Here is a 14,363-nt window from a genome sequence, read left to right on the forward strand (position 1 = left end):
GGGTGCCGTGGACCATCCATACGGCAGCGTCTGAACTGATAGTGACAGTTCTGTACCATAAACCTGAGGTACCCTTGGTGAGAAGGGTAAATTTTGACATGAAGGTAAGCATCCTTGATGTCCAGAGACATCATGTAGTCCCCTTCTTCCAGGTTCGCAATCACTGCTCTGAGTGACTCAATCTTGAATTTGAACCTCTGTATGTAAGTGTTCAAAGATTTTAGATTTAGAATCGGTCTCACGAGCCGTCCGGCTTCGGTACCACAACAGTGTGGAATAATACCCCGTTCCCTGTTGCAGGAGGGGTACCTTGATTATCACCTGCTGGGAATACAGCTTGTGAATGGCTTCCAAAACTGTCTCCCTGTCAGAAGGAGACATCGGTAAAGCCGACTTTAGGAAAACGGCGAGGGGGAGACGTCTCGAATTCTAATTTGTACCCCTGAGATATCACCTGAAGGATCCAGGGGTCTACTTGCGAGTGAGCCCACTGCGCGCTGAAATTCATTGAGACGGGCCCCCTACCGTGCCTGATTCTGCTTGTAAAGCCCCAGCGTCATACTGAGGGCTTGGCAGAGGCGGGAGAGGGTTTCTGTTCCTGGGAACTGGCTGTGCAGCCTTTTTCCTCTCCCTCTGTCACGGGGCAGAAATGAGGAACATTTTGCCCGCTTGTCCACGAAAAGACTGCGCCTGATAATACGGTGTCTTCTCATGTTGAGAGGCTATCTGGGGTACAAACGTGGATTTCCCAGCTGTTGCCGTGGCCACCAGGTCTGAAAGACCGACCCCAAATAACTCCTCCCCTTATTAAGGCAATACTTCCAAATGCCGTTTGGAATACGCATCACCTGACCACTGACGTGTCCATAACCCTCTACTGGTAGAAATGGACAACGCACTTAGACTTGATGCCAGTCGGCAAATATTCCGCTGTGCATCACGCATATATAGAAATGCATCTTTTAAATGCTCTATAGGCAAAAATATACTGTCCCTATCTAGGGTATCAATATTTTCAGTCAGGGAATCCGACCACGCCAACCCAGCACTGCACATCCAGGCTGAGGCGATTGCTGGTCGCAGTATAACACCAGTATGTGTGTAAATACATTTTAGGATACCCTCCTGCTTTCTATCAGCAGGATCCTTAAGGGCGGCCATCTCAGGAGAGGGTAGAGCCCTTACAAGCGTGTGAGCGCTTTATCCACCCTAGGGGGTGTTTCCCAACGCACCCTAACCTCTGGCGGGAAAGGATATAATGCCAATAACATTTTAGAAATTATCAGTTGTTATCGGGGGAAAACCACGCATCATCACACACCTCATTTAATTTCTCAGATTCAGGAAAACTACAGGTAGTTTTTCCTCACCGAACATAATACCCCTTTTTGGTGGTACTCGTATTATCAGAAATGTGTAAAACATTTTTCATTGCCTCAATCATGTAACGTGTGGCCCTACTGGAAGTCACATTTGTCTCTTCACCGTCGACACTGGAGTCAGTATCCGTGTCGGCGTCTATATCTGCCATCTGAGGTAACGGGCGCTTTAGAGCCCCTGACGGCCTATGAGACGTCTGGACAGGCACAAGCTGAGTAGCCGGCTGTCTCATGTCAACCACTGTCTTTTATACAGAGCTGACACTGTCACGTAATTCCTTCCAACAGTTCATCCACTCAGGTGTCGACCCCCTAGGGGGTGACATCACTATTACAGGCAATCTGCTCCGTCTCCACATCATTTTTCTCCTCATACATGTCGACACCAACGTACCGACATACAGCACACACACAGGGAATGCTCTTATAGAGGACAGGACCCCACTAGCCCTTTGGGGAGACAGAGGGAGAGTTTACCAGCACACACCAAAGCGCTATATATATACAGGGATAACCTTATATAAGTGTTTTTTCCCCTTATAGCTGCTGTATTGTTAATACTGCGCCTAATTAGTGCCCCCCTCTCTTTTTTAACCCTTTCTGTAGTGTAGTGACTGCAGGGGAGAGCCAGGGGAGCTTCCCTCCAACGGAGCTGTGAGGGAAAATGGCGCCAGTGTGCTGAGGAGATAGGCTCCGCCCTTTTTTCGCGGACTTTTCTCCTGCTTTTTTATGGATTCTGGCAGGGGTTAAAATTCATCCATATAGCCCTGGGGGCTATATGTGATGTATTTTCGCCAGCCAAGGTGTTTTTATTGCTGCTCAGGGTGCCCCCCCCTAGCGCCCTGCACCCTCAGTGATCGAAGTGTGCTGAGGAGCAATGGCGCACAGCTGCAGTGCTGTGCGCTACCTTGGTGAAGACAGGATGTCTTCTGCCGCCGATTTTCCGGACCTCTTCTGTCTTCTGGCTCTGTAAGGGGGCCGGCGGCGCGGCTCTGGGACCCATCCAAGCTGGGCCTGTGATCGTCCCTCTGGAGCTAATGTCCAGTAGCCTAAGAAGCCCAATCCACTCTGCACGCAGGTGAGTTCGCTTCTTCTCCCCTTAGTCCCTCGATGCAGTGAGCCTGTTGCCAGCAGGTCTCACTGAAAATAAAAAACCTAAACTAAAACTTTCACTAAGAAGCTCAGGAGAGCCCCTAGTGTGCACCCTTCTCGTTCGGGCACAGAGATCTAACTGAGGCTTGGAGGAGGGTCATAGGGGGAGGAGCCAGTGCACACCAGGTAGTCCTAAAGCTTTCTTTAGATGTGCCCAGTCTCCTGCGGAGCCGCTATTCCCCATGGTCCTTACGGAGTCCCCAGCATCCACTTAGGACGTTAGAGAAAATACAATACTGAAATACTGTATACTGTATAGTAAGGACTACTTTACTAGTGCGACTCGTTACGCTGCATACAGTATGTACAGCGTCTCATTGAGCTGCATTATTTAATACAGTATATACAGTACGCCACTAATACAATTAGAAATCCCTAGCACCCCTAGGGGGGAGACAGCAGCACAGAGTATAACAGCGGACAGCATAACTCCTGACTGCCTGGACCTATTTACAGCCGCTCTGCTGCACAGGCGTTCACACTGCTGCAAAGCGAAAATACACTCCCCCTTGGGCGGCGACTATGCGTGTGCACGGCTGCTAAAAGTAGCTAGCGAGCGATCAACTCGGAATGAGGGCCATAGCCCATTCCCTCTGTTCCCTGCAGTGTGAGCCATTGAGCGGGAGGGTGCCCACTGCACATGGTTTGACTCAGACAAACCTTGTAGGATTATTTTACATATGTATATAGATAGATCCACATAGAGATACATAGTGTCCTCACATTACTATTTGTAGTGGGAGATAGATAATATAGCGCTAGCAGAAATCACAAATCATTTATGATCATTAGTCCTTACACCGATTTAGCTTACAGTCTAAGCTGTCTACCATACACACATTTCTCACATTTGATCAGAATCATTGTGAAGAAAACATTCACTATTATAATGTTATGTACAATATTTATTGCAGCAAAAACATGAACACTCAGAGAAGTAAGGCAAAGCCAAAATACACTGCTTAAGTCAACATTTATTCTGTGCATACAAGAAACAAAGCAAAACAGGGATGAACAACTCACTGGACCACTCATTTTCATTTCAAGTAATAGTTTTTGTAATACAAAGAGACAAAAATACTGCAACAACATTGATATTAAAGAAACTGGGAAACATATTATTCTATTTACATGTGAACTGATAGTATTTACTAACAGATTGTATTTTAAGTCATATTTAATACTATAAACTAGGCTGCCTTGCAAGTTGTGTTGCATATACAAATCTGGTGCTATGGGAGCCTGCTTGCCAAACATATCCATCTTACACCATAGTGAGACCTCTGCTTTCCCAGGCATCATCTCTGCTGTAGGACATTTTATTCTTTTTGAGATTTTGCACACAAATACTGTAAATATTTAAACAACACAAATGCTAACACTTCCATGAGTACATCAGAATACTTTGTCATGCACCATTCAGTTATCAATAGCCATCATGCTCCAAATCCTAAAGAGAATTGGCTGAAGCCACTGAATGTACATTTATGTGGGCTACTAATTGCATCAAAATACACTTTTTCTGTTTTCTTTATAAATCAACCATTCAGCATAGTTCCAACCTGCTTTAGCTTTTACATCTCTGTTCACACTTCTGTCTGGTTTTAAAGCGATTGCGGTTTCCTCCACAGCCACCATATACAAATGGTCTACAGCTGTCAGCTTGTGAATGGTAATACCAACGTAATATATATCTCGAGCAAAATCCTTCATCCATGGGTAGCAAACAGGGGTCTGCAAGGAAAACATTTGTATCTCAATTATTTTATGCTAATACTGAAACAAACAGCACTAACAATAATGCTTAAAGCAGTGGTGCAAGTAGAAATATTTTCTTAATGGTACTGAGTGCCGAAAAATGGGCATGATCATGTGTTGTGAGGGGCGTGGCCACATGCTGCTAGTGGGAGTGGCTACATGACACTAGCGGCGTGGCCACATGACACAGCCCTTTTTTTTGGGGGGGGGGGGGATCTGGAGGCAAGGCTAAAAATATATACAGTATAATAGATATACAGGTTGAGTATCCCTTATCAAAAATGCTTGGGACTAGAAGTATTTTGGATATCGGATTTTTCCGTAATTTGGAATAATTGCATACCATAATGAGATATCATGGTGATGGGACCTAAGTCTAAGCACAGAATGCATTTATGTTTCATATAAACCTTATACACATAGCCTGAAGGTAATTTTATACAATATTTTTAATAACTTTGTGCATTAAACAAAGTGTGTCTACATTCACACAATTCATTTATGTTTCATATACACCTTATACACACAGCCTGAAGGTCATTTAACACAATATTTTTAATAACTTTGTGTAATAAACAAAGTTTGTGTACATTGAGCCATCAGAAAACAAAGGTTTCACTATCACACTCTCACTCAAAAAAATTGGTATTTCGGAATATTCTGTATTTTGGAATATTTGGATATGGGATACTCAACCTGTATATAGTAATGCCCCCAATTTAATAACAATATATAGTAACGCCTCCATTATAACAGGAAAATACAGCCACTGTCGCACTCCCAGTAACCCTGACAAAGTGGGAGGAGCCGTCATGCTGCCAAGCCCCATGGTCTTGTTGCTTTGTGGCACATTATAATTGTGGTAATGCCAAAGTGTGTGGCAGGTAGTACTGCGTACCTGCTGCCAAATTCTTAAGGGTACTCCGTACCCGAGTGTACCCGCATACTTGCACCGCTGGCTTAAAGGCTCCATTCCCTTCATGCTCATAGGAATGAATGCATGTTGCAATAATGTTATATTCTTAAACTATCAAGTGATAACAATATATGTATGCTATGGAAATAGAACCCTACAGTAGTTCCATTTATCCTTTGTAAAAATAGAGTAGACCCAAAAAAAGTTTATTGTATAATTACAGGTCTGTCAATAAACATTTACCTTCAAACGTACTTTCAGCATGCCGTTTCCTTCTACGCAATTGTCCCATTAGCTCCTTATCTCTTCCGTCTCCAGAAAAATAAAGTGCAATAACTGTTATCAGGAGGGAGCAGTAAATTAACGGCACATTTATTATTGATCATCATTTTTACAAGCTTCTAGCGAACGCTATGAAACACCTGGATCATTTATCTGTACTGTATGATTTTTTTTTTCTTCTTTTATAAGTACAGCAATAAAGTTTAAATGGATTGTAGCGTCTGAGCCAAAAAGGTCAGTCATTTGTCAAAGAAGACAGTACTGTGTACAGAATAGGTAGGTGGTTTTCATTAAAATGGCAGATAAAGATCAGATATGCTACAGTCACTCTTCAAATATATATCTAATCAGGGTGTGATTTTAGAATAGGGGCAGAAATGATATGGGACCTAAAATTAATCATAATTAGCATGCTACTTGTGAAACCAACTGTACAATTTATATGATTGTGGAGGAGATGTCAGAAGAGGTCGTAACTGCCAAATGCGCTATAGCCAGCGCTATTTGAAAACAATTCAGATGTATTATAATAAAAACAAAAACAATAGAAAGCGCTGGCAAACTGTGTAAAAAGGCTTTTTTATTATTATCTATCACTCCTTTCTAAAACATTCTAAAATAAGAGTTTCTCTGACGTCCTAGTGGATGCTGGGGACTCCGTCAGGACCATGGGGAATAGCGGCTCCGCAGGAGACAGGGCACAAAAGTAAAAGCTTTAGGATCAGGTGGTGTGCACTGGCTCCTCCCCCTATGACCCTCCTCCAAGCCTCAGTTAGATTTTTGTGCCCGGCCGAGAAGGGTGCAATCTAGGTGGCTCTCCTAAAGAGCTGCTTAGAGTAAAAGTTTTGTTAGGTTTTTTATTTTCAGTGAGTCCTGCTGGCAACAGGCTCACTGCATCGAGGGACTTAGGGGAGAGAAGTGAACTCACCTGCGTGCAGGATGGATTGGCTTCTTAGGCTACTGGACACCATTAGCTCCAGAGGGAGTCGGAACACAGGTCTCACCCTGGGGTTCGTCCCGGAGCCGCGCCGCCGACCCCCTTGCAGATGCCGAAAAGTGAAGAGGTCCAGAAACCGGCGGCAGAAGACTTTTCAGTCTTCATAAGGTAGCGCACAGCACTGCAGCTGTGCGCCATTGTTGTCAGCACACTTCATAGCAACGGTCACTGAGGGTGCAGGGCGCTGGGGGGGGCGCCCTGGGCAGCAATGATAGTACCTTATTCTGGCTAAAAATACATCACATATAGCCCCTGGGGGCTATATGGATGTATTTAACCCCTGCCAGGTCTCAAAAAAACGGGAGAAGAAGCCCGCCGAAAAGGGGGCGGGGCCTATTCTCCTCAGCACACAGCGCCATTTTCCCTCACAGAAATGCTGGTGGGAAGGCTCCCAGGCTCTCCCCTGCACTGCACTACAGAAACAGGGTTAAAACAGAGAGGGGGGGCACTTATTTGGCGATATGACTATATATATTAAAATGCTATAAGGGAAAAACACTTATATAAAGGTTGTCCCTGTATAATTATAGCGTTTTTGGTGTGTGCTGGCAAACTCTCCCTCTGTCTCCCCAAAGGGCTAGTGGGGTCCTGTCCTCTATCAGAGCATTCCCTGTGTGTGTGCTGTGTGTCGGTACGTGTGTGTCGACATGTATGAGGACGATGTTGGTGAGGAGGCGGAGCAATTGCCTGTAATGGTGATGTCACTCTCTAGGGAGTCGACACCGGAATGGATGGCTTATTTAAGGAATTACGTGATAATGTCAACACGCTGCAAGCAGACACAGACACGGACACTGACTCCAGTGTCGACGGTGAAGAAACAAACGTATTTTCCTTTAGGGCCACACGTTACTTGTTAAGGGCAATGAAGGAGGTGTTACATATTTCTGATACTACAAGTACCACAAAAAAGGGTATTATGTGGAGTGTGAAAAAACTACCTGTAGTTTTTCCTGAATCAGATAAATTAAATGAAGTGTGTGATGATGCGTGGGTTTCCCCCGATAGAAAATTATTGGCGGTATACCCTTTCCCGCCAGAAGTTAGGGCGCATTGGGAAACACCCCTTAGGGTGGATAAGGCGCTCACACGCTTATCAAAACAAGTGGCGGTACCGTCTCCAGATAGGGCCGCCCTCAAGGAGCCAGCTGATAGGAGGCTGAAAAATATCCTAAAAAGTATATACACACATACTGGTGTTATACAGCGACCAGCGATCGCCTCAGCCTGGATGTGCAGCGCTGGGGTGGCTTGGTCGGATTCCCTGACTGAAAATATTGATACCCTTGACAGGGACAGTATTTTATTGACTATAGAGCATTTAAAGGATGCATTTCTATATATGCGAGATGCACAGAGGGATATTTGCACTCTGGCATCAAGAGTAAGTGCGATGTCCATATCTGCCAGAAGTTGTTTATGGACACGACAGTGGTCAGGTGATGCAGATTCCAAACGGCACATGGAAGTATTGCCGTATAAAGGAGAAAAAGACAACGTCTTTTCAGCCTCAGTCCTTTCGTCCCCATAAGGGCAAGCGGGCAAAAGGCCAGTCATATCTGCCATGGGATAGAGGAAAGGGAAGAAGACTGCAGCAGGCAGCCCATTCCCAGAAACAGAAGCCCTCCACCGCTTCTGCCAAGTCCTCAGCATGACGCTGGGGCCGTACAAGCGGACTCAGGTGCGGTGGGGGGGGTCGTCTCAAGAGTTTCAGCACGCAGTGGGCTCACTCGCAAGTGGACCCCTGGATCCTACAAGTAGTATCCCAGGGGTACAGATTGGAAATTCGAGACGTCTCCCCCTCGCAGGTTCCTGAAGTCTGCTTTACCAACGTCTCCCTCCGACAGGGAGGCAGTAGTGGAAACAATTCACAAGCTGTATTCCCAGCAGGTGATAATCAAAGTACCCCTCCTACAACAAGGAAAGGGGTATTATTCCACACTATATTGTGGTACTGAAGCCAGACGGCTCGGTGAGACCTATTCTAAATCTGAAATAGTTGAACACTTACATACAAAGGTTCAAATCAAGATGGAGTCACTCAGAGCAGTGATAGCGAACCAGGAAGAAGGGGACTATATGGTGTCCCGGGACATCAGGGATCCTTACCTCCATGTCCCAATTTGCCCTTCTCACCAAGGGTACCTCAGGTTCGTGGTACAGAACTGTCACTATCAGTTTCAGACGCTGCCGGTTGGATTGTCCACGGCACCCCGGGTCCTTACCAAGGTAATGGCCGAAATGATGATTCTTCTTCAAAGAAAATGGACGATCTCCTGATAGGGGCAAGGTCCAGAGAACAGTTGGAGGTCGGAGTAGCACTATCTCAAGTAGTTCTACGACAGCACGGGTGGATTCTAAATATTCCAAAACCGCAGCTGTTTCCGACGACACGTCTGCTGTTCCTAGGGATGATTCTGGACACAGTCCAGAAAAAGGTGTTTCTCCCGGAGAAGAAAGCCAGGGAGTTATCCGAGCTAGTCAGGAACCTCCTAAAACCAGGAAAAGTGTCAGTGCATCATTGCACAAGGGTCCTGGGAAAAATGGTGGCTTCTTACGAAGCGATTCCATTCGGTAGATTTCACGCAAGAACTTTTCAGTGGGATCTGCTGGAAAAATGGTCCGGATCGCATCTTCAGATGCATCAGCGGATAACCCTGTCTCCAAGGACAAGGGTGTTTCTTCTGCGGTGGCTGCAGAGTGCTCATCTACTAAAGGGCCACAGATTCGGCATTCAGGACTGGGTCCTGGTGACCACGGATGCCAGCCTGAGAGGCTGGGGAGCAGTCACACAGGGAAAAAATTTCCAGGGAGTGTGATCAAGTCTGGAGACTTCTCTCCACATAAATATACTGGAGCTAAGGGCAATTTACAATGTTCTAAGCTTAGCAAGACCTCTGCTTCAAGGTCAGCCGGTATTGATCCAGTGGGACAACATCACGGCAGTCGCCCACGTAAACAGACAGGGCGGCACAAGAAGCAGGAGGGCAATGGCAGAAACTGCAAGGATTCTTCGCTGGGCGAAAAATCATGTGATAACACTGTCAGCAGTGTTCATTCCGGGAGTGGACAACTGGGAAGCAGACTTCCTCAGCAGGCACGACCTCCACCCGGGAGAGTGGGGACTTCATCGGGAAGTATTCCACATGATTGTGAACCGTTGGGAAAGACCAAAAGGTGGACATGATGGCGTCCCGCCTGAACAAAAAACTGGACAGGTATTCCGCCAGGTCAAGAGACCCTCAAGCAATATCTGTGGACGTTCTGGTAACACCGTGGGTGTACCAGTTGGTGTATGTGTTCCCTCCTCTGCTTCTCATAACCAAGGTACTGAGAATTATAAGACGTAGAGGAGTAAGAACTATACTCGTGGCTCCGGATTGGCCAAGAAGGACGTGGCACCCGGAACTTCAAGAAATGCTCACAGAGGACTCATGGCCTCTGCCGCTAAGAAGGGACTTGCTTCAGCAAGTACCAGGTCTGTTCCAAGACTTACCGCGGCTGCGTTTGACGGCATGGCGGTGGAACGCCAGATCCTAAGGGAAAAAGGCATTCCGGAAGAGGTCATTCCTACCCTGGTCAAAGCCAGGAAGGAGGTGACCGCAAAACATTATCACCACATGTGGCGAAAATATGTTGCGTGGTGTGAGGCCAGGAAGGCCCCACGAAGAAATTTCAACTCGGTCGATTCCTGCATTTCCTGCAAACAGGAGTGTCTATGGGCCTCAAATTGGGGTCCATTAAGGTTCAAATTTCGGCCCTGTCAATTTTCTTCCAGAAAGAATTGGCTTCAGTTCCTGAAGTCCAGAAGTTTGTCAAGGGAGTATTGCATATACAACCCCCTTTTTGTGCCTCCAGTGGCACTGTGGGATCTCAACGTAGTTCTGGGATTCCTCAAATCACATTTTAAACCGCTCAAATCTGTGGATTTGAAATATCTCACATGAAAAGTGACCATGCTGTTGGCCCTGGCCTCGGCCAGGCGAGTGTCAGAATTGGCGGCTTTGTCTCACAAAAGCCATATCTGATTGTCCATTCGGACAGGGCAGAGCTGCGGACTCGTCCCCAGTTTCTTCCTAAGGTGGTGTCAGCGTTTCACCTGAACCAGCTTATTGTGGTACCTGCGGCTACTAGGGACTTGGAGGACTCCAAGTTGCTAGATGTTGTCAGGGCCCTGAAAATATAGGTTTCCAGGACGGCTGGAGTCAGGAAAACTGACTCGCTGTTATCCTGTATGCACCCAACAAACTGGGTGCTCTTGCTTCTAAGCAGACGATTGCTCGTTGGATTTGTAGCACATTTCAACTTGCGCATTCTGTGGCAGGCCTGCCACAGCCTAAATCTGTCAAGGCCCATTCCACAAGGAAGGTGGGCTCATCCTGGGCGGCTGCCCGAGGGGTCTCGGCATTACAACTCTGCCGAGCAGCTACGTGGTCGGGGGAGAACACGTTTGTAAAATTCTACAAATTTGATACCCTGGCTAAAGAGGACCTGGAGTTCTCTCATTCAGTGCTGCAGAGTCATCCGCACTCTCCCGCCCGTTTGGGAGCTTTGGTATAATCCCCATGGTCCTGACGGAGTCCCCAGCATCCACTAGGACGTCAGAGAAAATAAGATTTTACTTACCGATAAATCTATTTATCGTAGTCCGTAGTGGATGCTGGGCGCCCATCCCAAGTGCGGATTGTCTGCAATACTTGTACATAGTTATTGTTACAAAAATCGGGTTATTATTGTTGTGAGCCATCTTTTCAGAGGCTCCGCTGTTATCATGCTGTTAACTGGGTTCAGATCACAGGTTGTACAGTGTGATTGGTGTGGCTGGTATGAGTCTTACCCGGGATTCAAAATCCTTCCTTATTGTGTACGCTCGTCCGGGCACAGTATCCTAACTGAGGCTTGGAGGAGGGTCATAGGGGGAGGAGCCAGTGCACACCACCTGATCCTAAAGCTTTTACTTTTGTGCCCTGTCTCCTGCGGAGCCGCTATTCCCCATGGTCCTGACGGAGTCCCCAGCATCCACTACGGACTACGAGAAATAGATTTATCGGTAAGTAAAATCTTATTTTTTATATCTCATACATGAACTTCAATATAGTCTTAGTACATAATATGCAATATTTATTTGTATAAAACATATACTCTAAGTTTATTTTTCCAAGCTCCAGAGATAGATTAAATCAATAAATTCAGTTTTACCGACAGCCTCTGCTGAGCTTGGACAAATAACGACACACTTGTTGCAATTTGTTTCTTATCCAAACATCCACATCTAAAACAGATACTTTTTAACCCCTTTTTAAAAGATATATTGTGTCCCCAATGCGCTTCATGGGGAATTATCCACATCAGTGGATTTAAAACACCATATCATAAAAAGTCTTCATTGTTTAACCACTGAAAGTCTTAATCCGTAAACGGCAATCTATTAAACACACTTGTGCTCAAGTTGTGTCAGCAGTCCCTTTTGCATGCCAAAGTCCTCATTAATCACTTAAGGATACAGCCCTAAGAGTGGCAGGCAGCGCTCTAATGCAATTAAAACATGGCCATGTTTGGTAATTTAAAAGATCGATATTACTGCATCCATCCTCACTAGACTAATAGGGAACACTGGTCCATTCACTCCCGGCCCTGGTAGCAAAATTCCTTTATTGGGTCATATCTGGAGGTCCGAATCAGGATCAACAGCATAAAGGAGATGTTAGAAATATAGAATTTCTCCTGATGTCAGCAGGGTATTAAAACGCGTTTCTCCACCTTCCTCCGTTTTTCGGCGGCTTCCTCAGTCAGTGTTCCCTATTAGTCCAGTGAGGACGGATGCGGTAATATCGATCCTTTAAATGACCAAACATGGGCAAGTTTTAATTGCATTGGAGCGCTGCCTGCCACTCTAAGGGCTGTATCCTTAAGTGATTAATGAGGACTTTGGCATGCAAAAGGGACTGCTGACACAACTTGAGCACAAGTGTGTTTAATAGATTGCCGTTTATGGATTAAGACTTTCAGTGGCTAAACAATTAAGACTTTTTATGATATGGTGTTTTAAATCCACTGATGTGGATAATTCCCCATGAAGCGCATTGGGGACACAATATATCTTTTAAAAAGGGGTTAAAAAGTATCTGTTTTAGATGTGGATGTTTGGATAAGAAACAAATTGCAACAAGTGTATCGTTATTTGTCCAAGCTCAGCAGAGGCTGTCGGTATAACTGAATTTATTGATTTAATCTATCTCTGGAGCTTGGAAAAATAAAATTAGAGTATATGTTTTATACAAATAAATATTGCATATTATGTCCTAAGACTATATTGAAGTTCATGTATGAGATATAAAAACTCTTATTTTAGAATGTTTTAGAAAGGAGTGATAGATAATAATAAAAAAGCCTTTTTACACACAGTTTGCCAGCGCTTTCTATTGATTTTGTTTTTATTCTAATTTTAAGGGCTGAGTATTCCCTAATCGAAAGCTGTGGCAATTGTGTAGGTATTTGTTTGGCGCCAGGAAATTCTGTTGTGTTTATCTAGATGTATTATAATAAGCTCACTTTTGTGATTTAGGATTTTTCTCATATATCGCAGGATTACCCACCGATATGTGTATTAATCTGCGGCAACTACTGGGGGTCCATCTGCACATGGAAGATCTTGAGATGTTCAGGAGATATCGCACATGCACAGTTGGTCCAGGCAGGAGGAAACACATAGCACATCAGCAACAGGCTTATGCACTGTGAGTTTAGCAGGGATCACCGGAAGGGGGGAGTTTTCTCTCTCTCATTCCGGTGAGCAAAATGTTAACACATCTCGGCAGGGGTGTCTTAAGAAGGGAGGTGGCCCATGTGCAGACTCCAGGTGGACCCCCTCCTCTCCACGGCGCGGTTGGCTCCGGCATTATGCAGGTTCCGCCATGTTCCGAAGACAAAAGTCATACTGCGCATGCGCAGCGGCCATTTTTGAATTGATTTTTTGCCGTGATGGCTGTGGCTGCAGTGCCCGGCGCTGGACTACGAACAGGTGAGTATTAAAATATGGGTGCATTGTGTGCGGTGTGGGCTCCCCTGGACCCAGGGGCCCGTGTGGACCGCACCCATTGCACCCATTGTGTATGCATCTTGATGGCATTACTTCTGGCTTTGTTGAAGCAGAAAGAGCTGTAGCAGCACAGTAAGCTTGGCTAACTCATTTTGTTGTTGCAATGCATTTCAGACAGTTGCATTGCAACTACAAAAAATAGTAAGCCTTTTAAATTTTATTTATTGCTTTATATTATTGCCTGTTCTTAATGTAGTTAAATATACATCTTGTTCTTGTATGATATCTATGTGGAATAGACATTCTCCCATTGATACTCATTACTTAGTAAGGAGGAGTATCCAACAAAAATAATATAATACAGTATAGTGTTTTCAAAATACTCTAGTTAGTGCCGGAGAAATAAACTATTATTATAGATATTCTCAGTGGACCCCTTGCCTTATAGTCTGGGTGGAATCCTCATAGGCAGTAGTGCAGAAAATATCAACTTTGTTTTAGCACAGTATCTGTAGTCATCCAGACTGTTAGCGGCATCTAATGTTTGCTATAGTGTATAAGATACATGTGCTGGTCTCCATTCTGCAGAGAACATACTAATAATATAATACAGTAGGTGCTCTGTTCTATCGCAGTTAGTACAATTTGGAAAGGTTGGTACCAGATATCCTAAATTCAGCTTTCTATGTGAGTTATTGTAGAAATAATTAACATTTGACTATTTTTCTTTTTAATATCATGCATATATCCTGTTGATATTTTATGCAATGGCATACCTCTGTTACTGTCTCTTTCTAGAGACACAATAAACATGAATGAAAAATAAAAAGATGCAAAGTA

The 14,363-nt window shown here is 44.9% G+C and overlaps 1 protein-coding gene across 1 annotated transcript in view; it reads right to left on the bottom strand.

Annotated features, from left to right (window-relative positions):
- Positions 1-3,415: 3,415 nt before the first annotated feature.
- Positions 3,416-14,363, bottom strand: part of LOC134934577 (collagen alpha-1(VII) chain-like) — an 817,258-nt gene continuing 806,310 nt past the window's right edge. The window contains exons 99-100 of the mRNA XM_063929986.1: positions 5,449-5,541; positions 3,416-4,265 (exon numbers count right to left, since the gene is read on the bottom strand). Coding sequence (XP_063786056.1) covers positions 4,099-4,265; positions 5,449-5,541 — 260 coding nt within the window. The 3' untranslated portion in view covers positions 3,416-4,098. The remainder of the gene's footprint in view (positions 4,266-5,448; positions 5,542-14,363) is intronic.

The sequence above is a fragment of the Pseudophryne corroboree genome, chromosome 6 (assembly GCF_028390025.1).
Source record: "Pseudophryne corroboree isolate aPseCor3 chromosome 6, aPseCor3.hap2, whole genome shotgun sequence".
Taxonomy (NCBI): domain Eukaryota; kingdom Metazoa; phylum Chordata; class Amphibia; order Anura; family Myobatrachidae; genus Pseudophryne; species Pseudophryne corroboree.